The sequence below is a fragment of the Salvia splendens genome, chromosome 12 (assembly GCF_004379255.2).
Source record: "Salvia splendens isolate huo1 chromosome 12, SspV2, whole genome shotgun sequence".
In the NCBI taxonomy this organism is placed as follows: Eukaryota; Viridiplantae; Streptophyta; class Magnoliopsida; order Lamiales; family Lamiaceae; genus Salvia; species Salvia splendens.
This window is the reverse complement of record NC_056043.1, coordinates 25883940-25909780: the sequence shown is the minus strand read 5'-3', so window position 1 is coordinate 25909780 and position 25841 is coordinate 25883940. Positions and strand designations below refer to the sequence as shown.

Here is a 25841-nt window from a genome sequence, read left to right as displayed (position 1 = left end):
CACTTGGCTAGGACATTCAAAAATAGAATATGCCTCACGTATGCTGGGATGAGACCAAGGAATTATCATTTTCACTTGACCTCAATATCATTATTGTTGAAGACCAACATCTTTTATAACTTCATCATAATATACATGAGTATCATTTGTTAGAAAAATTATTTTAATAAAAGCACAGCACACTATCATTTTTAGTTTGACACAATATCTTTATTGTTGAAGACTAACATCATTATTCATTCATCAAAAGTATTTTTTTAAGAAACATCACTTTATTAAAAACGACGTAAAATGATATGAGGACAAATGCAAAACAATACCATTTTCAATTAAACAAATCATCATTATGAATGAAGATTAATATCATTTTTCATTTTTCAGAATATCATTTTGTTAAGAAACATCATTCCATTAAAAGCAAAGCACAATGTCATCTGCATGGAAAAATGCCATTTGTATATATATTTATAATAACCTAAGTACAATATAATGTTCTTCATTGCATTATTATGATGGTCTATATCAATCTAAATAATGACCTAAATTCAATGTATATAATGCAGAAAAAATGTGTTCACAACCGAACATATTTCATAAAGTCGTGTTGGTAATATTAGTTTATTTTTTTTAAAATAATAAGAAAAATTGAATGAAAAAATAATGATAAAAAACCAATTCAATCGAGAACCGACAAATTTCATAAGGGTTCAAACATTTAACATTGTTCATGTTAGAATTAGACCAAATAACGCGTTAATTTGCAACCAATCAAGTCTAATTTTTTATGGTTACACTTATTGAACAGAAATGATGTGTCAAAAAGACTAATTGAATAAAAAACAATGTAGCAATCATGTGAAACTTAATTTCTCAATAATGTTGTCGGATTATATATGTGTGTGTACGTATATATAGTTCATGTTGGAAGTTGGAACTATAACTACATGACACAAATTTATAAATTTAGCATATCTTTTTAGTACATTTCTCTACAGGGTTAAAATTGGTACACACAAACGACGCAGTTGAGGTCGTTATAATACTACTATGAAATTATGAACACGTGTTATTGGAGAAAAGTTAAAATTCGATTAAAAAAAAGAAAAAAGAAAAAAAACGTGATAATATCTTCACCTTTAGTGTATTATATTATTAATGATTTACTACTACTTTAGGACTTGACTAATTCAATTAACTTCGAAATTTCCGATGCCACTCATTTTTTGTTTTTCCAACTTATTCAGTTCCGTCACATTTTAGAACCAAATAATTTCGTAAATTGCCATCGATTTATTGATAATTGAATGAGAAGTGACATATAACCACATATGCAAAGAATAATAAGGCCAATAATAGCCCATTTTATTAGTGACAAGAGCTTAACAGTGACAGTGGAATCTTGTGTACCATAGTGGCTTGATCATTGTCACAATAAATTATAGTATTATACAATTATTAACATAGTTGGTATAAGTTGGAATTAGGGAAATAAAAGAGTGAATGTGATGTTGGCTTCAAAGGTGAGACGAGTGTTTAGTGGGCCTTATTCAAAGACTCCTTTACGCATAAGATCCATAAAATGGACAACTTTATTTGGGCTTTAACATGTATATATACCAAATTAGTGGTCAAAAGAGCTTTGGTGAAAGATGAAGGTAGAGGAGACCAAATAAAGCTTAGTCAAGATTGTGAAGGCCTTTCTATTTAAACATATCCTATCCCATGATTAGGGTCCACAAATGAGATTAGAAGAAAGTGAAATACTATTTACAACTAGTCGTTTGTTTAGATTTTATATTGATAAGCATAAGGGGGCCATCTAAGATCTTCCTTTGGCAAGTTGATTGTTAGATACAAGAACTTGGCCTAGGAAAACGGTTTAGGAGGATGGTAAAATGTCATTTTCTTAAATTCAAGAATTGTTAAGTAGCTATAAGGATGTTATCTGTTGGTCCAAGTAGACCCAAAGAAGGACTAGGGCTCCAAATATCGGTTAAACAAAATAAAATTTGATCGGTTAGTCTAAGTGACAGATAAATTGGTTCGGTTGAGTAGCTAAGAATGTTAAATCAATCCGAAAAAATTGGTTGATTTAAGTAGACCGAGTAAAGTACTGAGTTGTAGATAAGAATGTTAATTCAATCCGAAAATAAATTGGTTGATCCAAGTAGACCGAGAAAAGTACTAGGGAACCAAAAATGAGGTAAACAAAATAAAGTTTGGTCGATTAGTCTAGTTGACTCATATAATTGATTTGATCGAGTAGCTAAAGAAGTTGATTCAATCCGAAAATAAATGGTTGGCCCAAGTAGACCAAGAGAAGAAAACCAGGGCCCAAAAATTGGCTAGAAAAAATAAAGTCGATTAGTTTGATTAGAATCGTCTAACTAACTATAATTGATTTTGATAAGTACCTTTTTTCAATCCAAATATAATTGGTTGGTCCTAGGCTCCTAGTAGACCAATACAAGGGGGCCAGGGCCCATAAAATGGGCTAGATAAAATAAAGTCGATTGGCTTTATAAGAATAGCTTAATTGATCTGAAATTAAGTTTATCAGCTCGATTCCAAAAGAGTGGCATTTTCAATTTAAGTTGTAAATAGTATTTTACCAAATTTAAGAAACCATTAAGTTAGTAGCTCATATGAGCCCATTTAAGTTAAACCCTAAGATAACTGGGTGGATATGGGTTATGGGTTCCAAACATTTATTGCCTCCGTACGTGGGAAAATGTCTCATTGTGCCATTTCGGTACTTTGGCTATTTAAAGTCTCATTAACTTTTATTCATTACAGGTAAATGGATAAAATATTCAACTAAATCATCACACTCACATTTTATTATAAAATCAATACATAAAAATGAAGGTCACATTCTACTAGTTTTTTCCCTCTATTTTACAAAGTCAAACTATTTCTTAAAAATAAATATACGTTGAGTCGAAACGGGACTATAAATGTCGAATATTGAGAGTAATATTGTACCCGACCCATAACGGTTATATGTTACTAGTAATATATGTTTAGAGAAGTGATCAAGGTATAACTAATTTTAAGTGTATAACTAGAGAACAAATTTAGCCACACAAATAAATGCAACAAATATTATTTATTTTAATAATGTAAAATAGGCCAAGGGTATTTTTGGAAATCACATTATGAAATTTGATCACGCTCATACGCGATTCATTGTTCACGCTCATACCCGACTCATTTCCTTCCAGATTTTTTTCCTTCCAAATCTGATCACTTTCCTTGCAAATCTCCTTCCAAATCTGACCGATTTCATTCAATTTATAAAGGCGATTCAATTCAATTCGACGCGATTCAATTCAATCCGTTCATCGTGATTCAAATCAATGGATTCAATTATGAGGTCAGACGAAGATTATTTCAATTCCGACTCATCATCGTCGGGAGAGGAAGCTGAGACTTCTAAAGGTAATCATTATACGTTTCACTTTTATAACAATTACAGTCGATCATGATTAGAGTGTGTATGATGTGAAGATACGTTAGAGTGATGTATTTATATGTTAAAGTGATGTATATAGGCTTTAATTGAAGCGTGTGTGTTTTGTGAATTGAAGAGTGCTCTGTTTTCCACGGTTAAGTGAAGTGGTTGTGATATTTGCATATAGTGATGTATTTTATTAACAACAGTGAAGTAAAAATATGGTTATAGTGATGTGTTCCAACGTTAAGTGATGTTTCTTTGATTTTTTGCTATAGTGATGTAATTTGTTAACATCAGTGAAGTGAAATCATGGCTATAGTGATGTGTTCCATCGTCAGAGTGATGTTTCTTTGATTTAGGGCTCGCAAATCGTGCGGATTGGGTCGTTATCGGGTCAACCTGATAATGACCCAACCCAATAAGGCCTAACCTGAACCCGACCTGCTAAGGAAACTGTAAATCCGAACACGAACCCGACCTGCTACCTTCAAATCCGAACACGACCCGCACTCGTGACGAACCCGTTATCGACACGATATAATATGGGTTGACACGATACGATAACAACCCGAACCTGATATTACACGATTAAAACCTAATATCACACGATTAAACCTTAATTTTTAACCTAATTTACACAATTAAAATTGGTTTTATACTATTTAAACCTAATTTATAAGAAATTAAAAAATTAAAGTAATATATATATTTTTTAAATAATAATAAAAATAATAATATTATTTCTTAATGGGTTACCCGTATCCGACCCGAACCCAACCCGAAATTATCGGGTTCTTAATGGGTCAACCCGATAAGGACATGGATCCAATAAAACTTGACCTCAACCCAATAATTTTGTGGGGATTCGTGTTAGATTATCGTGTCGTGTCGAAAATTGCCAGCCCTACTTTGATTTTTGGCTATTGTGATGTATTTTATTAACAACAGTGAAGTAAAAAAATAATTATAGTGATGTAATCTAGGGTTAGAGTGATGTTTATTTGATTTTTGGCTATAGTGTATATAGAGCATATAGTGACCTATTATATGCTTACAGTGAAGTATATTATTCATTTTAGTGAAATATTATATGCTCAAAGTGATGTATATTCATCTTACAGTGGTTTACGTACCAAAATGCCCCAATGAATTGAAACAAAAAATTGGACAAAGTTTCATGACCCTTGATCGTGCATTGGACTTCTACAACAATTATGCTCGATATGTTGGGTTTGACACCCGTAAAAAGGGATCGAAAAAGGAAAAAGATGTCATTACTTGGATTTACGTGGTGTGTAGCCGAGAAGGTACAAAGCAAAGAAAGAGTGAACAATCTGAGGTGAAACGCAAGCGTTCTTCTATTAAGTGCTATTGTAATGCTAAAGTGTCTTGGAAGTATTTTATGGGTGTTGGTTATGTTATACAAAGTTTTGTTGAAGAACATAATCACAAGATAGTTGAGGAACGCCATAAGCGTTTTATGAAGCTGAACCGCAATTTGGATTTAATCCATCAGAAATTCATCCTTGATTGTGCTAATGCAAACATTGGTCCAACTTTAAGTTTTAGCTTACTTAAGGAAGTGCTTGGTGGATTAGATTATGTAGGGTGTACTGTTTTAGAAGTGCGCAACTATAGACGTGACCTTAGAGCATATGTGGAAGGAGATGATGCGCAAATGCTATTAAATGATATGTACAGGAAGAAGGAACTTTGTAGTGCATTTACATATGCGTATGAAGTCAACTCAAAAGATAGACTGACACGTTTGTTTTGGTGTGATCCTACTGCCAAGAGAAACTATCATTTGTATGGTGATATTGTTTCATTTGATACGACATACTCAACAAATAGGTATGTGCACACTAATTACTATTTTTCACTTCAGTGAAGTATATTGTGCATTACAGTGATGTATATTTCTGCATGCTTATAGTGTATTGTTTTTCATTTTAGGGAAGTATATTGAGCAATTAGTGAACTACAACATTCTTAAAGTGAAGTGTATCTAGCATGCCTTGACATGGAGTATATTGAGCATATAGTGATGTATATTGTGCATTACAGTGATGTATATTATGCCTTATAGTGATTTTAATATGTAGGTATTGTATGATATTTGATCCTTTTACGGGCAAGGATAATCATGGTCGCCCTGTGATATTTGCTGCTGGCCTTTTGTCCAAAGAAAATGCCAACTCATTTTCATGGTTATTTAACCAATTTGTAAAGTGTATAGGTGTGTCTAGGCGTGCACAAACCGAACCGGGATCGGAACCGGCAGTTTGAATCGTCCGGCGGGTTGCTGGTTCCAACGAGCCGGTTCAGGGTCGAAAGATGCGTGAACCGTGAACCGGCGGTTTACCGGTTTGAACCGGCGGTTCAACAGTTCAAACCGCCGGTTCAGGGTTGAACCGCCGGTTCAACTGATTTTTTTTAAAAAAATTATTTATAAAAATTGATATTTATATTTAAAATCAATTTTTACAAACAAATGAATACAAGAAATTCGTAATAGCCCATATATATTTGATGGGCTTGCGAATTTATGAAACTATTCTTGCTTGTTTCTCTTTTATAGAGACATCCTTGAATGTTTTATGTTCCACTTTCGATGTGGGACAAACTCATTTTTGGTTGTTTATCTTTTATAGAGACATCCTTGAATGTTTTATGTTCCACTTTCGATGTGAGACAAAATCATTATTGGTTGTTTCAGAGAAATCCTTGAATGTTTTATGTTCCACTTTCGATGTGGGACAAAATCATTCTTGGTTGTTTCTCTTTTATAGAGACATCCTTGAATGTTTTATGTTCCACTTTCGATGTGAGACAAAATCATTCTTGGTTGTTTCTCTTTTATAGAGAAATCATTGAATGTTTAATGTTCCACTTTCGATGTGGGACAAAATATGTTGAAGTACTTTCTTTTATAACTACATGTTTAGAGCATTCATTCATGTTTTTCCAATGTGGGATACAAAACTTTCTTTTGTCTTCTACTTTTCTTCATGTTTTGTATAATATATATAAACAAAATTATTATTCAAATATATTCTTGATTGATAAAAATAAAGAATTATTGAGAAATATGATTTGTATATAGAAAATATTTATTTGTATAATAATTATTGTTAGGTTTATACAATTTGTATAAGAATTATTCTTTCAATGTGTATAATATTATTTATTAGTTAACATATACATAAATTTATAAACATAAGCAAATCATTAATGATAAATAAAATATTAAGTAGTGTTTATTAATTTTTTTGAATAAAATATATTCATTATAAGTTGAAATACACTCTCTATAATTCAAGTAGTGTTTCCCCTATAATTACACTCTCTTCCAATTTAAATGCTCAAGTCCAATATTAAGTATTGATATTTTAAAAATCAAAAGGTTTAACTATAAGTAGTGTTTATTAATTTTTGTAAATAAAATATATTCATTATAAGTTGTAATTTTTAGTCTAATTCAAATTTATTATCAATAAAATTGTAATTTTCACCTTATTGTTTGAAATTTGTTTAAGCACATTTTATACATAATAAAGACTAAAAAGACAAAAAAAATTTACTCCATACTTAAAGTTGGATTTGATTTTTAAAATGTCAATACTTGGATGAAAGTATATTGGATTTTATTTAATTTAGAAGATAGTATATTTAATTATTCTCTTTTATAGTTACACATTTTGGATGTGCTACTCTATATTTCAATGTGGGATAAAAGTCTTTATTTATAAGTATATTATAGATCGTCCATCATTCTTCGTCTATATTAATACTCTATCTTCTATTATTATAATTTAACAACAAATATTATTACATAAACTATTATTCATTAGTTCTTTATCATTAATGATTTGCTTAGGTTTATAAATTTATGTATATGTTAACTAATAAATAATATTATACACATTGAAAGAATAATTCTTATACAAATTGTATAAACCTAACAATAATTATTCTACAAATAAATATTTTCTATATACAAATCATATTTCTCAATAATTCTTTATTTTTATCAATCAAGAATATATTTGAATAATAATTTTGTTTATATATATTATACAAAATTATTATTCAAATATATTCTTGATTGATAAAAATAAAGAATTATTGAGAAGTATGATTTGTATATAGAAAATATAGTAGAAGATAAAAGAAAGTTTTGTATCCCACATTGGAAAAAGATGAATGAATGCTCTAAACATGTAGTTATAAAAGAAAATACTTCAACATATTTTGTCCCACATCGAAAGTAAAACATAAAACATTCAAGGATGTCTCTATAAAAGAGAAACAACCAAGAATGATTTTGTCCCACATCGAAAGTGGAACATAAAACATTCAAGGATGTCTCTATAAAAGAGAAACAACCAAGAATGGTTTAATAAATTCGCAAGCTCATCAAATATATGGGCTATTACGAATTTCTTGTATTCATTTGTTTGTAAAAATTGTTTTTAAGTATAAAAATCAATTTTTATAAATAAAAAGTATATTTTTTTTAATTTTTAGTTGAACCGCCGGTTCAAACCGGCGAACCGCCGGTTCATGCCAAAAACCGACGGTTTTTTGAACCGGAACCGGAACCGCTGGGACCCTTGGCGGGCCGGTTTCGGTTCAAGCATATGATGAACCATGAACCGGCGGTTCGGAACCGTTGTGCATGCCTAGGTGTGGTTCCCAAACTCATTGTAACCGACCAAGACTTAGGAATGAAAGTTGCTATTGAGGAGGTCCTTGTCAATACAAGACACCGGTGGTGTATGTGGCACTTTATGAATAAAGTTGCTGACAAATTGCCAAAGAATATGCTTGTTAGTGAAGAACTAAAGAAGGAACTGAATGCATGTGTATGGTCGGAGTTGATAGAACCTGATGCATTTGAAGAAACTTGGCATGCTATAATGGAAAGATATGGGCTGGCCAATAATGATTGGTTTTCATCAATGTTTGCATCCAGAAGGTTTTGGGTTCCAGCCTTTTTCTGTGATTTTCCGATGAGTTCGTTGATAAAGACAACCTCTTTGTCTGAATCACAGAATAGCTTCTTTAAAAGGTACTCAAAGTCTCGGGCTAACCTTATGCAATTTTATATGAACTATAACCATGCTCTAGAGACTCAAAGAAGTAATAGCGCAAAGCTTGAATACTACTCCCTCCGTCCCAAGCTACTCGCACTTATTTCCTTTTTGGGCGTCCCAAGTTACTTGCACTCTTTCCATTTTTAGTAAAAATTTTCACCTACAGCCGTCATTTTTGACTTTCCTATACACTCATTCCTTAATCTCCGTGCCGAAAAGGAAAGGGGCGAGTTGCCCGGGACGGAGGGAGTATGATTCAACAAAAGTGCCTATTCTGCGAATAGAATTGGAAATCGAGAAACATGCATCAACGATATATAGTGGTAGTGGTTATAATGCAATTCAAGAAGAGATAGTTTATGCATGTTTCTTTTTGTCTTGTGCAACTCTAGGAGTGTCTACCAATAGAGAGATTGAAGTATATAACGTAAATGACAAGGATTCAATCTCATGGACAGTGACTTACTCCATTGGTGATGATACCTATTTTTGTGGATGCAAAAAGTTTGAGAGACTTGATCTATTGTGCAGTCATATATTTTGTGTGTTGAAATATAAGTTTGTTAAGTTGATACCCGAGAAGTTGCGTGGAGGGAGATGGTTGAAGTCACAGTTTGTGAAGCCAATACATGGAGGTTTTTGTGATGATCAAGAAATACACCTTGTTGTGGACAACAAGAATATTGCATTTAAAAACTTGTATGCATTATTCATTGAAACAACACAAAATATTGAAGGGAATATTGATCAAATCAATGCATTTGCTGGAATTATTAAAGAAGGTAAGAAGCAGCTTCTCGGAGAAGGTGTTGTTCTGTCTTCGACAGAGAAGAAAGCATTGATTGAGAACTTCTATGGCTCACAAGTTCCGAACTTTATTGAAGTTCATCCTCCTGATGTTGTTAGTACTAAGGGAAGTGGAAGTAGGAAGAAATCAAAGAAGGAGTCGGCAATGAAGTTAGCAATGAAACTAGGTCGAAAGTGTGGAAACCATGATTCTAGGAACTACAAAAAGGTTAATGAGAAGGCAATCAGAGGCAGTGAGGATTTGGACAGAAAAAGTTCACTTTGTAGCCTTTTTAGAGCACTAATGATTCATTTTATTACAATTTTGAGTGAATTTTATCTCAATGCAAACTTGGTTTTTGTGTTAAGCTCAAGTGCCAATAAGTTAACTTTTATATGTATTCGTTAACAAAATACATCACTATAACCATATTTTTACTTCACTGTTGTTAACAAAATACATCACTATAGCCAAAAATAAAAAAAACATCACTCTAACCCTGGATTATATCACTATAACTATGTTTTTACTTCACTATTGTTAATAAAATACATCACTATAGCCAAAAATCAAAGAAACATCACTTAACCGTGGAACACATCACTATAACCGTGTTTTTACTTAATTGTTGTTAACAAATACATCACTATAGCAAAAAATCAAAGAAACATCACTCTAACCCTGGATTCCATCACTATAACTATGTTTTTACTTCACTGTTGTTAATAAAATACATCACTATAGCCAAAAATCATAGAAACATCACTTAACCGTGGAACACATCACTATAACCATGTTTTTACTTCACTGTTGTTAACAAAATACATCTCTATAGCCAAAAATCAAAGAAATATCACTTAACCGTGGAACACATCACCATAACCATGTTTTTACTTCACTGTTGTTAACAAAATACATCACTATAGCCAAAAATCAAAGAAACATCACTCTAACTTCGGATTACATCACTATAACTATGTTTTTACTTCACTGTTCTAAATAAAATACATCATTATACCAAAAATCAAAGAAACATCACTTAACCGTAGAACACATCACTATAACCATATTTTTACTTCACTGTTGTTAATAAAATACATCATTATAGCCAAAAATCAAAGAAACATCACTTAACCGTGGAACACATCACTATAACTATGTTTTTACTTCACTGTTGTTAACAAAATACATCACTATACGCAAATATCACAGACACTTCACTTAACCGTGGCAAGGATCACACTGGTTTCCTTAATGTAACAGTGGAGTAAATAGTGAACAAGATATTAATGTAATATAAGAACTGGTATTGAATTTAAATGAAGTTTTCTACAATAGTTCATGAACGCTTGAAGTTTACAATCATTTTTTCCACATCTATGTCATTGTTTTTCCCATATTCTTCAAAATGCTTTGATATTGTTGCCAAGTTCTTCAATGACGCATGGTTTATTTCCAACAATATTAATGCGCTGCAATACTTTACTCTTAATCATTGGAGTGTTCCCTTGCTTCTTGTAGATAATCCACATTTCCAATCTTGTTCCCGCACACCATGATAACACTCCATATGTCTCATAAAAAAACTCCACAATCTTCTGCATTTGATCTTGTTCTCCAAGTTATTTTGAGCTTTTTATGTTGACATCCTTTATTGATTTGCATTGCATGTGATAACCCATTTTTGTCAAGTAATGACAAAAATACGCTCTCTGCAATATATCATCATGAATATCAGATGTAGTTCACTATAAAGAGTATTCTACTTCACTGTAATCACAAAAATACTTCACTATATATCATGTATACTTACCACAGTGTCAGGTATGCTACCATAATTGACTGTGATGTCCTCATCGTCCCCATTCTTTGAATTGTCAATCACCACTACACTTTTAGTGCTAAATTTGAAGCATATGGTGTAGTAATGTTCCGAAGCACAGATTGGAAAGAACACCTACAAAGATAATAATAATAATAATTTCAGAATAAAAACAATTAGTGAATATAACAAAGAATATATTGTGTTCAGTATTTACCAAATCTACGTCGGCCCACTTGAAATACGGAATTTGTTTAACCTCATTTTCTAAATTGTCACATAATCTATCAATTATGGCCATGATGTCGACCTCATCAAGCCGGTGAACAACTGTATACAACTAAAAGAGGAGACAAGTCAAATCTGGATAGAAGTAAACATGCTTTATAATGAACATATACCATGCAGTTAATTTTTCAAAATTTATACTATTCTTACTGATGGGTATGTTGTGAAAAAGAGGCGCCTCGATGAAGATAGAGCCTTGTATTCTTCCATGTTATTCAAATAAGAAGCCCACGCGTTGATCACACCCACTTCTACTAGCGTATGTGGCAATAGTGAACAGAATTCTCTTTTTTGTTACCAACATGACATCATCATCATACACTATGTTGTCCATGTTCAAACATGTGCGCGTGTTAGCACATCTTTTGTATATTTTTCCTTCTAAATCAGAACTATAATATAAATCTTACTCATTTAATTCATATGTTGTCATAATCCACAAAAAGATTTTTGACTCTTTCAAGGTAAAGTTTGTTTTCGCCTGAACCACTCTTTCATGGAATGGAGATCGCAATGCAGCGGATATTCTCTTATCAGCTTTTGAACCTCCACTTGTTCAATCCTAGCACTTATCTGTCAAGGCAAGAATGAGATGAAAACTTCACTGTATTGTGTATATATACTTCACTATATAAGACATATAGTTCACTTGATGTGTGTTAAAAGTGTTGGTCACTGTAGTACACTTACAAGGTCCGGATCGTAAACTATTAAATCGGTCGACGAATTTTGGCCAGACCCTTTCAATTCTGATTGAAAGTAGTCATCATCATCACCTAGCGCCATGCACGCTTCTATTGCAGATGCAATTTGGGCATCCACAATGTCACTATGGCCATGCTTTCACTTCACTGATGTTAATAAATTACATCACTATAGCAAAAAATCACAGAAACATCAATCTGACCCTGGAACACATCACTATAGCCATGATTTCACTTCATTGATGTTAACAAAATACATCACTATAGCAAAAAATCACAGAAACATCAATCTGACGATGGAACACATCACTATAGCCATGCTTTCACTTCACTGATGTTAACAAATTACATCACTATAGCAAAAAATCACAGAAACATCAATCTGACACTGGAACACATCACTATAAGTATGTTTTTATACCTTCAATTGTGTGTTTGGTGATGATGCTTTAGTTACATCTTCACAAAATTCATTTGTCTCCTACAAATAGTGAAGTGTAATGTATCATAAGAATAAAAAATCAAAAAAGTAAAAAAAATATTATTAATTAGTACACAACATCATACAAATTGTTTTTAGTTCACTCTCAATCAAATGTCAAGTGTTAAAACACAACAGACCACAATCAAATTGTTTACAATATCCATGGTTTCTGTTCAAACTCTTCAACTTACTGGTTTCTTTCCCAAGTTAATCTCAAGCAAAATTAATGTGCCTTCAGTCATTAATTTGTACTTTTCATCATGGGCTTCCATCATTTTTTCCATGAGATCAATCCATTCTGGATCATCTTCTTGATCCTCTTCAATAGCTTGTGTCATGTTGTCAATTGGATTTGACACAGCTTGGTCTCCTTGATGAACCTCCACACCCACCATCTTTAGTGCATTTATGGCTGCAACTTTGAAGCAATTGGCGGCATTGCTACTTGCTGGAGCATCCTTCATATACTACATCATTTTTGTAATAGCAGTTGCAGCCTCCCTTATTGAGTTTTTGATTTCATCAGACGAAGGAGCTTCATCAGTTGAAGGGGGGCTTAATCAGTTGAAGGAGCTCCGGCTACTGGTGGAGTATTTCCAGTGGAATGAGCTTCGGCTACTTAGAGAGTGTTTCCAGTGGAAGGAGCTTCAGCTATTGACAGAGTATTTTCAGTGGTAGTGGAAGGGACAGAGGCAATGACAGTGATTGAATTCTTGTTGACGTATAAAGCTTCAATGGAGACCGGGTCAATAATACTTTCTATGCTTCCTCTGCCATTGATACCTCCATTATTGAATTCCATCTCACCTCTCTCCTTAAGAAGTGATGTTGTCCAGTTCCGGACAGTAGGGAATCTTCTAACCACCAACCTCGTACGGTAGACAACCCTATCTACGTAACAAGCCTGCAAAAACAGATCAATAATATACTTCACTGTAAGCATATAATAGGTCACTATATGCTCTATATACTTCACTACACTGTGATGATAAAAATACATCACTCTAAGCATGATTTCACTTCACTGATGTTAAAAAAATACATCACTATTGCAAAAACTCAAAGAAACATCACTCTAAGCATCTTTTTACTTCACTATAAAGGAGTCCTTAAAATATAAAACTCACCAATAGGAAAGTGATGGGTCCAGTGAATGGGGTGGATTTGTTCTTGAGTTTCCAGCTATCATGTGCCGTGATTAGCATATCCAAAACGTAGTTGCACCAATTGTACTGCCTCACATTGGAAATGTTGCCAATGTCATCCAAAATACGTCCAAGACATTTTCCATTTGCAGTTGGTGAGATCAGAACATTGTCCAACAGAATAAGAAAAACTTTCTTAAACCACTTGCCACCATCTAGATCACTATCAAGTTGCTCTTGCAAATCAGTTGGGTTTATTGAAAATTTTTCCTTCTTCTTAGCCTTTGCAATGGTCATCATAACCTCATTTGTGTCATGCTTCTTTTCCCTATTTATCAGCAGCTCTCCTCTTGGCAGTCCCAAGGTAGCATGCACATCCTCCTCAGTGATGTGTAATGGTTGATCATCAATAAGTTTTATTCTCGAGCAGTTGTCTTGATTAAAATTTTCGAGGAGTGAAAATGTCATTTCAGCAAGAATACTTCTGATCTTCAAATGAACAAGCTGTCCAAACCCCATCTCTTCCAGAGCAGCTATTTGTTTTGAGTTCATTTTCTCAATGGCATCAACAAGAACTTTCACCCCTATCTTTACAACTGATTTTAAACCGTTCATCATAAACCATTGTTCTCTTTCCTTTAGCATGTTTCTTTCTAGCAGGTTGTTCCTCTTCATCATTTGTTTGTGGCCTCCCACGTTTTGAGGCTGGAAGACATAATACAAAAAAATTGGTCAAATTCATGAATACACACTTAACATAGTTCAAAATTATACATGAATGACTCTGCCATACACATAATATATTTCACTAAGATACTAAATAATTAAATAACTCACTCTGTGGTTTTTTTTTGTGGCCTATCATGTTTATTCTTAGACCTCATTTCAGGAGAAGTTGTAGTAACTTGTTTTCGAGGTCCATCTTCCCTATTCTTCGACCTTATTTCAATAGAAGTTGCAGTAAGTTGTTGTTGAGGTCTATCATCCCGATTCTTAGACCTCTTTTCGGCTGTAGCAGCTTCATGGACATGAGAAAAAAAAATCACTATAACAAAATATCAAAGAAACATCACTCTAACCCTGGAACACATCACTATAGCCATGCTTTCACTTCACTGATGTTAATAAATTACATCACTATAGCAAAAAATCACAGAAACATCAATCTGACACTAGAACACATCACTATAGCCATGATTTCACTTCACTGATGTTAACAAATTACATCACTATAGCAAAAAATCACAGAAACATCACTCTGACACTGGAACACATCACTATAGCCATGATTTCACTTCACTGATGCTAACAAATTACATCACTATAGCAAAAAATCACAAAAACATCAATCTGACACTAGAACACATCACTATAGCCATGATTTCACTTCACTGATGTTAACAAATTACATCACTATAGCAAAAAATCACAGAAACATCAATCTGACACTGGAACACATCACTATAACCATGATTTCACTTCACTGATGCTAACAAATTACATCAATATAGCAAAAAATCAAAGAAACATCACCCTGACACTGGAACACATCACTATAGCCATGATTTCACTTCACTGATGTTAACAAATTACATCACTATAGCAAAAAATCACAGAAACATCATCTGACATTGGAACACATCACTATAGCCATGTTTTTACTTCACTGATGTTAACAAAATACATCACTATAGCCAAAAATCAAAGAAACATCACTCTAAACTTGGAACACATAACTATAAACATGCTTTCACTTCACTGATGTTAACAAAATACATCACTATAGTAAAAAAATCAAAGAAACATCACTCTAAACCTGGAACTACATCACTCTGACCACAGAAGTTACGGTTGTATAAATCACTCTAACCACAGAAACTACGGTTGTATAAATCACAAGACACGAAAATATTGTATATTAAAATTAATAAATAGTAGGAATGACTCACGGTCGGAACCTTGTTGTATACAACCATAACTTGCATTTTTCTTCGTACGTTCAAAAGCTACAAAAAAATTCAAATCTAAATCAGTTCTAAAATCAAACCTACAAATAAATGACGTAATTTTGCAGAAGAGAGGTTGAATCGCAATGGCGATGGCTACGGCGAAGGCGACGGCGAGGTTGAATCGCGATTTAATTTTGCAGAAGAGAGAAGAGGAGAGTAGGTGAAGAACACGGGTTCGTTCTCAAACGAATTGAATTTGCCAATGACGTAATTTTGGCTGCAATGACAATTATACCCCCGCCTTGTTATTGTGGAGTAAATTTGTGATTGAGGGAACTAATTTCTCCTTTAATTCAAAAATTACATGTATTAATACTAGCTCTTGATTTTCTTGATCTTGTGGCTGTGATTTGTTCTCTAGTTATGCAATTAATGGACACCTGCCCTAGATCACTACTCTATATGTTTATTTGTTTTGTTATCATAAAATTCATAATCCCAAGAAATATGACAATGTTCATTTATTTAGGACTTACAATTTGAGAAGTTTTTTTAACTAGGGGAGACTTATATTTTAAACTTAATTATTGATTTTTTAAGGACAATGTCTCAAGGATACATAACTTTATCTACATGCATTCATCCATGATCCACACAAATAATTATAATTAGATATTTAAATACGCACAAACATAAGTACGTATAACAAATAATTATTGAACTTTGAAATATTCAAACTACCGATACCTTTCAATTTTAATTTATTTGATATTCGAACTACCGATACCATATTAGACACACGGCTAAGTTTTTGAAAATGGGTAACTGGAAAGTGTTGCTACTAATTTCTATTATTATACCACAAGTCTTGATTTTGATCACTCAATTTATATACGAAAAGAAGAAATAAACGTTAAAAGCGAAACACCTTTCTCAAAATTATTGATCACATGACTCGATTGCATTAGCAAATGAAGAATGCTACATTCTAATGGAAGTAATTGACCTACACAAAAATAATTATAGTTTGGTACTATAATAATTATGCATTTATTAGGAGAATTATTATCCAATTCCCATCAATAGTTATTCACTATTTGTTTACTCCAAACACAATTTTTTCCAACAACCTCTCATGCAATTATCACACAGGATCATATTGTCTCTTCCCTCCATTCCAAAACAAGCACAAATTTTAGACTATCTAAGAACAAATCATTTTAAGGGATATAAAAAACAATTCTTTGAACTTCAAGACTCCAAAATTTCTAAAACTCTCGACCAAATATCATCTTATATTTCTAATACACGGCTAAGAAATGATAAATATAACGATAGATATGGTAGATCTTAATCGACATAATATTTTCATTATAATGAAATCCAAGATTTTTTTTAATAAAATTAAAGTCGTATAACTTGAAATCCTACAGCATATAAGAAAAACTAAAGGAGTGGAACATGCTTACACTAATCAATGTCCCATGGGACTCGAGTATCAATCTGTCACATTCTGCAAATATTTTTATAAAATACCAAAAGTTAGAAAATTAATTTCCTACCTTTATAAAAAAAACAAATGTTTAGAATAAACACATATGCTAAAGAATGTGCATGAAATTCAAGAAGTCAGAAAACAGGACAAGCTCGTGAATTACACTGAACTTTGGTATCCAATGTGGAACTCATCCTATCCTACTGCAAGACTTCCAAAGCAGAGAAATGTGATCCACTTTAATAATTATTAAAAATCTCAACTTCATGAAATTAACTTATAGTAGTAGAATAAATTATATTATATGAATATTATAGAGCAGAAATAGGGGGGCCAACAGCTGTCTATCTCCTTCAAAGACATGCTTTCTTTTGCACATTAGGGATTTCCCCACCTCCACCAATAATGTATTTTTGCACTTGGATTTGCCCTTCATTTGATGGCCTCTCCACTATTGGGGAAAAAAGGCCACTTGATATGGCTTCCCCTTCAAAATCGTGTTACATCTTCTATTCCAGGTGAAGACTCGAATCTCAAGAACCTCGTTTTATCTTGCACGAACATCAAACCGACCAACTGATACAACTAACCCCATGCAATTCTTCACATGCCCAAACAAATTCTAACCTACAAGTAGATGAGTTCCCACAGACAGGCCAAAAAATGATAATGTGTTTTCCACACACAAATTAATAGTGCAGAAAGTGTTCATAATAAAGTAAGTTGGCAAACAAGGAGAAAGTATAGACCCCATAAAAAAGCTGCTTGTAGTATCAATGATATCAAGGCCCACATGCCCAGCACATGAAACTCATCATAAAAAAAGATGAAATTATTGAAAAGAAGATTAAAAAAGGGGCAACTACAATTGACGGGATACAAAAGTGAGTTTATCAAGAAATCATAAAATGGCACATGCATTTATGAGTAGTATTTTTTAGTTGTCCAAATTAAGGAAGCTCATATACCATGCACACAAATCTGGCGTTCATTTGCTATACTTAGTAAGGTAAGTCTTTTGTTAATCTTTACTATTTTCGACACTCTCATTTTCAGCAGTGGTACTTGATGGCAAAGAAGAAGACCTGGTTCAGTCTAATAAAGAGGCTTTTCATTTCAGAGCCACAATCAAGAAGGGACAAGGTACACAAAATGATCATTTTCAATTCAATATTTACAGTGTAGATGATTTTACCTGAACTGCTTCGATCTCTTGTTCGCTGCAACAAGGATAAGCGAAGGAGATGGGCCTGCAGATTGCTTAAGATGAAAGAACTAGGGCCATCCTCTCCGAGAGAAAGGCTTCCATGGCAACTCACAGAACAGAGTTCTACTTCTGTTCCAGTTACCATTGCAACAGACACTCCTGAGCTTCGGCAGATCCCCAGCAATGGGGAAACAGCCCATCCAGAATCTTCAGAAAGCCACAGTTGTGCCGTTGTTTTGAAAATTCTTCGTCAACACAACATCACATCAGAAGCTTTGGCTGCAATCAAAGTTCAAGCTGCATTTCGCGGTTATTTAGTGAGTTTATTTAAGATCCTCTATTTGGATGGCAATTCAACTCAGCAGGTGCAGTGAACGTGGCACATTTATTAGCATTTTATAAAGTATCATACCAAACTGAAACAGCCAAGTAAAATGAATAGATGAAAAGATTGGAGTTGTTAATTTCTATGTAACAGTTTAATTCAGAGTATAACATGTTCTTCTCCTTCTGGGGGTTCAAGGCAAGGAAAGCACTACGAGCACTGAAAGGAGTCGTCAAGCTTCAAGCTCTAATTCGAGGTTGGGCTGTTCGAAGGCAAGCTATCAACACCCTCAAGTGTCTGCAGTCCATAGTAAACATCCAATCAGAAGTTTTCTCAAAGAGGTGTGAAAGAGTTAAGGAGTTGCAGTGTCAAGATCACAAATCACAGGATTTCAGCGAAACAGACATAAAGGTTAAGTTGTGGAATGTGGTTACCTTAATATATGAACATCTATGTATTAGCTTCTTTTAATTTTACTAATATAAGAAAAGGCAAATACATAAAACTACATCAACGAAACAAATTTAACGTAAATCTCACTTGGATTTACAGTCCAACTTAACTTCTTCCATCTTGTTCTCCCCCCCACCCCCTTCTCTGCCTACTCCATTAACAATCGCCTATGTTTTTTTCTGTTTCTGCCTTAAGAGTAAATATCAAGGGCTGGAAGTGGCCAGGTAACTTATCTGCATAAATAGAGTATCATCAAGTCAACTGAGTGTGTTATTTTCCAACATGCTCAGCAATTTATCCTGCAGTTGAGTTTCATAATCATGGCTGCCAACAGAAAAATCGGGATAAGAGACAATATGAAATCATATCTCTGTTTCTCTTTTTTATTGTCCTGCTTATAATTTATATTACTGTTAAATGTTGGCTGTTTTCATTATCCATCATTTCTGATGATCACCAATCTTCTATGAAAATACAGGTAGATTTCAACAGCCAAAAGAGGTGGGATGAGAGTGCATTGACCAAGAGAGAGCTAAAACCTCTGCTTCTTACTAAAAGAGAGGCTTCTATAAAGAGAGACCAGGTCAGAGAATACTACTTGAACCACCGGGTGAGTTTCTTTTGAGTTTAAAATTTTCAACTCCCATTATAGTGGTAGCATCCACCTTTTGAATTATCCTCATATGGATATATATTACCAGAGATCAGCAGAAACAGAACGCGACAAGGTATATGGGAGACGGAGATATTGGTTGGAACAATGGGTAGATTCCCAACTATCTAAAAGTGAGAGTCCGCACAATTTGGATAGAACTTTGTCAGCCAATTCAAGAACCATTGCTGAAATCGGGGGAAAACTAAACTTTCAAAAGAAACATCAAGCAGACATGTCCGAGTCTCCTGCAGATGTCCCAAGAAAATCTTATCATCATAGGAAGCAGCGCTCCACAGGAGATGAAACTCTATTTGTAGGTTCTCCTATTGTTCCTGCATACATGGCCTCCACAGAGTCTGCCAAAGCAAAAGCTAGATCAACGAGCTCGCCAAGATTACGACCAATTAGTTTTGATGTATATTCTGAGAGTACCTCTCCTTATAAACATAAGCTGTCTCCAGTATCATCTATCAATAGTGAGTTGACGAGCAGTAGTTGGATTGGGAATCATATGGCATCCTCTCATCGATCCCCACGCTTTAGAGGGTCACCTGGTCCAATCAAATCAACGATGAGCACGAAGGATTAAACTTTGGGGGATTCACCACCAAACAGGTACTAATGTTGCTCCCACAGCTTGTGCATGTCCATTGGGAAATAAAATGTAACAAGCATCTGGTTTGGATTTTTTTTACTTAAGTTTTAAGTAAAATATTGTAATTTATCTTATAACCAGCATATGAAAGACCATGTCAGTGATAAGTCCATTCTATTACAAGAATTAGAAAGTAACTTATAAAGGACTCTCTAATTTCAATCTACAAAAGTTCAATAATCAACTCGCACTGATTTCAAAAGTGAGGTTTTCATAACTTTAACATCCGAGAATTTGATTCTTCAGGCACCAAATATTCTGAAATCATTGAACTAGTGCCATTAAATATTCCTATTATTGATGGTTTGCTTGTGCAGTGATGTAAGTTTACCTTAAAGAAAGTGAACCTATTTCTTAATAATAATAGTATGAAGTTTTAAACACCGGAATGAAGTGAAATTCAAGTACTTCAGTTTCAAGACTATAAAGTTACAAGTTACAACACACGAAGAAAATACGCTTATAATTTATGAGGATGATTGGCAGGCCATCCTTCATATCTATGATTCAATCATATAGATGATCAAAGAATCTGTTCGACTTCTTGTTCTAAAAACTTCCAAACTGTAATTGGACAGTATAATGATCACTTGGTTCACTTCTAAGGCAGCTTTGAGAACACTACTAATCCTTCTAGAAAGTAGAAAGACTATTATGATTCCAATTATAACTTAAACCATGATGGTTTATTGAGAAATAAGAGGCATGAAGTATTACAATGGAAGTAGAAGATGTAATGTGGTAACTGGTAAAGCTAGGACCTCAGCTTCCAGGTTAGCATAATATTTTTCCCTCCTCTCTAATTATCCTCAGTAATTACAAGCATGGTAGATTTTGAATAAGTTCCTCGCAGATGCATGAGATCACTAACAAGTAACAACATCAATTGGGCATAAAAAGGCCACATCAACTACTTTCCAGCATATATATTCTACAGGTTTGTATGCAGCATGACATTTGAAGCATGACACTGATATCTTAAACTTCCACTAAGTATTTGCTAATACTTTACATTTAGCTCCATAGTGTTTATCAAATATTTCATCCACCGAGTGCAGCCAGAATAAAATGGGATGTGGTATTTTATTGTTCAGAGACAATCAAAAAGCCCAGTAGAAACCGTCTAGGCAGAGACTAAGATGATTTACCAAGACATTGCCATCACACCATTTGTTATCGGATATTCAAGTAGACTTTGTAAGTCTTAGATATAGATTCCCGTGATTTTATGCGATCTTGTGATTTATTTGTTTAGAAACCACTAAATACATATCTGGGCTAAATAAATGCACGTGGTTGGCATAATTTACCGGCAAAATATATAGGTAAAAGAATTACCTAAGGCATGAACCAGCCGGCATATATTTGGTGATTGTTGAAGCTGTATACCTGGGGATCAAAATCAAATAAGAGAATTTGAGAATTACAATGTGTAGTATTAAAAAAATAATCAATGTGTTCAATCTTCATACTTCCCCATCCTGAAAGTATTTAAAATGGAAAAGTGGAAAAAAATTTTACACACAACTGCCAAATTTTGTTAGCAATGCAATGAACAGATTTTATCAAAGAAAACAAAGATTCTTTTGAACTCTTTCATCTCACCCTTGAAAAGGCAGAAAGATGCCACTTACCATTATTAGTATTAAACTAATCTCTAGTGTGATTAAACTAATCCTTCCTTGTTAGAAAATGTAGAATTCCACCTTATTTTCTCCACTTTTGCAAACCCTAACTCCTAACTCCTGAAAATGGCAGCCCAAACTCTAAACACATTAAACCAGCCCCTCCACTCCTTCAGGCAGACATTGAAATCCAAGACATTTAATCCCCAAACAATCAGATGCAGAAAAACTACCTCTTTTACCATCACTGCAACACTGCGAGCTGCAGTAATAGGCGGTGGCCCGGCAGGGTCTTCTGCAGCGGAAGCTCTGGCCTCCGGTGGCATCGAGACATTCCTCTTCGAACGCAGCCCCGAAGCAGCAAAGCCCTGCGGAGGCGCCATTCCTATGTGCATGCTTGATGAATTCTCCATCCCCTCTCACCTCATTGACCGCAAAGTCACCCAAATGAAGATCATCTCGCCCTCAAATCTCACCGTCGATTTCGGGAAAACACTCAAGCCCCACGAGTTCATCTCCATGGTCCGCCGAGAAGTGCTGGACAATTTCCTCCGGCGCCGCGCAGCAAATCACGGCGCCACCCTCATCAAAGCCCTAGTCACAAGCATAGACCTGCCGTTATCGGAAAAATCCCCTTACATAATCCACTACATCGCCAACAACGCCCACAATTCCCTGGCTGTAGACGTCATAATCGGAGCAGACGGCGCCAATAGCAAAGTAGCGAAGTCAATCGACGCCGGAAGCTACACTTGTGCAATCGCGTTCCAGGAGAGAATCAAATTGCCGGATGACAAAATGCAATACTACGAAAACCTAGCAGAGATGTACATCGGAAACGACGTCTCACCCGATTTCTACGCGTGGGTTTTCCCTAAATGCGACCACGTGGCAGTCGGGACGGGCACGATTTCATCGAAGCAAAACATCAAACACCTTCAGTGCGCAATCAAAAACAGAGTGAAACCTAAAATCGAAGGAGGGGAAATCATCAAAGTGGAAGCCCACCCCATCCCGGAGCACCCCCGGCCGGTGAGGGTCCGGGGGCGGGTGGCATTAGTCGGGGACGCGGCCGGGTACGTGACGAAATGCTCCGGCGAGGGGATATACTTCGCTGCGAGGAGCGGGAGGATGTGCGGGGAGGGGGTGGTGAGGGCGTCGGAGAATGGGAGGAGGATGATCGGAGAGGGGGATTTGAGGAGGGAGTATCTGCGGAAGTGGGACGACGAGTTCTTCGCGACGTTCAAATTCTTGGACGTGTTGCAGAGGGTGTTTTATGGGAGTAATGCGGGGCTGGAGGCGCTGGTGGAGCTGTGTGGGAAGGAGTATGTGCAGAGGATGACGTTTGAGAGCTATTTGTATAAGAAGCTGGCGAAGGGGAATCCGGTGGAGGATGTGAAGATGGCGGCGGCGACTGTGGGGAGCTTGATTCGTTCTAATATTCTTGGGAGGGAGATGTTGATGCACTGATGCTCCATTCTCATTTCTCAAATCCAATTCTTGTTAGAGTTCTTCTCGTGGAAACTACTATTTCTTCTTAATATTTCCATTGCTTAGGGACAAAAGGTGATTCGCTCACCCCAGGCGCCCCCATAACCCGGCCCGACATCGCTATGGAGGGGTTCAAACACGGTACCTCAGCGGCCCATTAGGTGGGAGGAACTTACACTGGTAACCAGCACACAAGGAGCCACCACAGTGGTGAAACTCCCACACTGCGGCTGCCAGCATTCGATCCTGTCTGCTTAGGGACAATCTACCACCCAGGAACCAACTGAGTTAAGCCCGTGCGGGCAAATAATATTTCCATTGCTTTTTTGATTGGATGGCATCAAAGTTTATTTATTTGGATATTGGCAATATCACGCTAACTTTTAAAAATTTGAGTTTTTCCCAAACTTTCAAATTGCCAAATAATATCACGAAATTTAAGTAGAGTTTATTATTTCTCACCAATGAAAAAATTCCAACTATATTAATAGATTGAATAACAATTTTGAAGCGTGTGCTTCAAGAAAAACTATCCTCAAAGATTGAAAAACTTGAAGCTCTCGAAGTTGTTGTCGAGAAATTATGAAAAAAAATATGTATCATGATATTATTTTCCAGATTTTTTCATTGGTGGGAAATAACAAACTCGAGGTAAAGTTCGTGATATTATTTGTTAATTTTAAAGTTCGTGGGAAAAACCTAACTTTTTGAAAGTTTCATGATATTAGGTGTCAATATCCCTGTTTATATTCACACACACGACAAAAATTGGCTTAGAAATTGGAATTATAGATAGAAGGAAAATGATAAATCGGCGATGAATTATGTGATTTCACATTGTTGTTCAATATGTTAATTTAGGTCGACTCTTCATTGGATGAAGGGGAATGTGACTGAGTCATTAAGTCGTACAACAACGACACCTCGACGATATCAATCTCCAATTTTTCCGAGTTTGGAGAGCTCGCTTTCGATGTTATCAAACAAGTCTTTGGAGTTTAAAAAACTTGGAATAAGAGGGAGTCGAATAGATCTTTATAGTATAATTCAATTAGTAAGACGTTTGTCCGCTAATTAATAATTTGAGGTTTAGTCATCACAGAGGTAGATGACGATCCATTGTTGATGATGGTAATCCAATTGCGTGACGCATATACGCCTATCACAAAGCCAAAATATTCACCAAAAGAAGCATAAAATAAATTTTATATGAGAGGTGATCTGCTAAGTTTATATGAGAGGTGATCTGCTAAGCGACACTACTTGAACATATTGTAGTAGGCGACTATGCTGATGTGGGAGCGTCATCATTAATTTTTTTTAATTTATATCCCTCAATATTTTCTCTCTCCTCACATCATATATTTTATTCACTTACCCGTTTGATACTACAGAATAGCCTAGAAAATGGGTCTATTTCGGTCAAACTCGAGTGTTTGATACTTAAAAAAGCCTCTCTTATTGGCCCTTGAAAAGGCACTGGCCCGGGTATCAATACATGTGTACTCTAAGTTAACTTTTCTGGGCATAACCCACCGATTCTATTCTCATGTACCCAGAAAATATGTTTAGTTCCACGTATACCCTTCATTCTTTTTCCTCTAGTCCTCTTTGCCCAGATCTAATGAACTACTTCTCTGTCGGATGGTTCGATATCAAATACTATGAAAGATCGAAGTGGTTCAGGAGGGGGAGGCGGCGGTGGACGATAGAGGAGACGGCGCCGCCGATGGAGGTGGAGGAGGGGGAGGAGACGGTGGTGCAGAGGGGGAGAATGCGGCGGCGGCAACGACGATGAGGGCGGAAGAAGAAGCAGATGCAGGGGAGGGAGTTGCTATTAGCCTATTAGGAAATCCGCGGAGGCAGTTGTCATTATTTGAAATTGGGTATTCATAAGTAATAATTGTTGTAGGTTGCAACCTTTTTCCTCCAACATTTTCTTATTTTCTGTAGCCTCAAATATGTGATATTTTGGGGACTTCAATTCCACATTTATCTGCTGCAACTTTTTTATTACCACATTCCTAGTATAACCTGTTATTTGGAGACCTAATTCATGATTGAGAACATAGTGTTTTGATATTTTGACAACTCTGAGTTCAATTACCACAATAGTGGATGATTGTAAATCCAATACACAGCGAACATATACGCCCAAAACATCGAATATTTGAGGGGTAAAAATGTCAGTTTACTTTTA

The 25841-nt window shown here is 35.1% G+C and overlaps 2 protein-coding genes and 2 long non-coding RNA genes across 5 annotated transcripts; 2 read left to right on the top strand and 2 right to left on the bottom strand.

Moving 5' to 3' along the window:
- Positions 1-17479: 17479 nt before the first annotated feature.
- LOC121758321 lies at positions 17480-18562 on the bottom strand. Its single transcript, XR_006041411.1, has 2 exons — positions 18426-18562; positions 17480-17857 (listed from the first exon to the last, which is right to left on the bottom strand). It is a non-coding gene; the product is annotated as an uncharacterized LOC121758321 (long non-coding RNA).
- Positions 17853-20691, top strand: LOC121758318 (protein IQ-DOMAIN 12-like). 2 transcript variants are annotated; one of them, XM_042153737.1, is made up of 5 exons: positions 17853-18373; positions 18461-18754; positions 18961-19173; positions 19694-19825; positions 19917-20691. In XM_042153737.1, the coding sequence occupies exons 1-5, from the start codon at positions 18299-18301 to the stop codon at positions 20457-20459; spliced, it is 1257 nt and encodes a 418-aa protein (XP_042009671.1). In that variant the 5' UTR covers positions 17853-18298; the 3' UTR covers positions 20460-20691. The 2 variants fall into 2 exon arrangements, with proteins under 2 accessions (XP_042009671.1, XP_042009670.1); XM_042153736.1 differs by having other exon boundaries at positions 18461-18802.
- On the bottom strand, positions 18804-19700 carry LOC121758320. The gene is made up of 2 exons (XR_006041410.1): positions 19303-19700; positions 18804-19059 (listed from the first exon to the last, which is right to left on the bottom strand). It is a non-coding gene; the product is annotated as an uncharacterized LOC121758320 (long non-coding RNA).
- A 1533-nt stretch (positions 20692-22224) lies between the features above and the next one.
- Positions 22225-24048, top strand: LOC121758317 (geranylgeranyl diphosphate reductase, chloroplastic-like). Its single transcript, XM_042153735.1, has one exon. It carries the CDS (start codon positions 22277-22279, stop codon positions 23618-23620), a length of 1344 nt encoding a protein of 447 aa, XP_042009669.1. The 5' UTR covers positions 22225-22276; the 3' UTR covers positions 23621-24048.
- The last annotated feature ends 1793 nt before the right edge of the window (positions 24049-25841 follow it).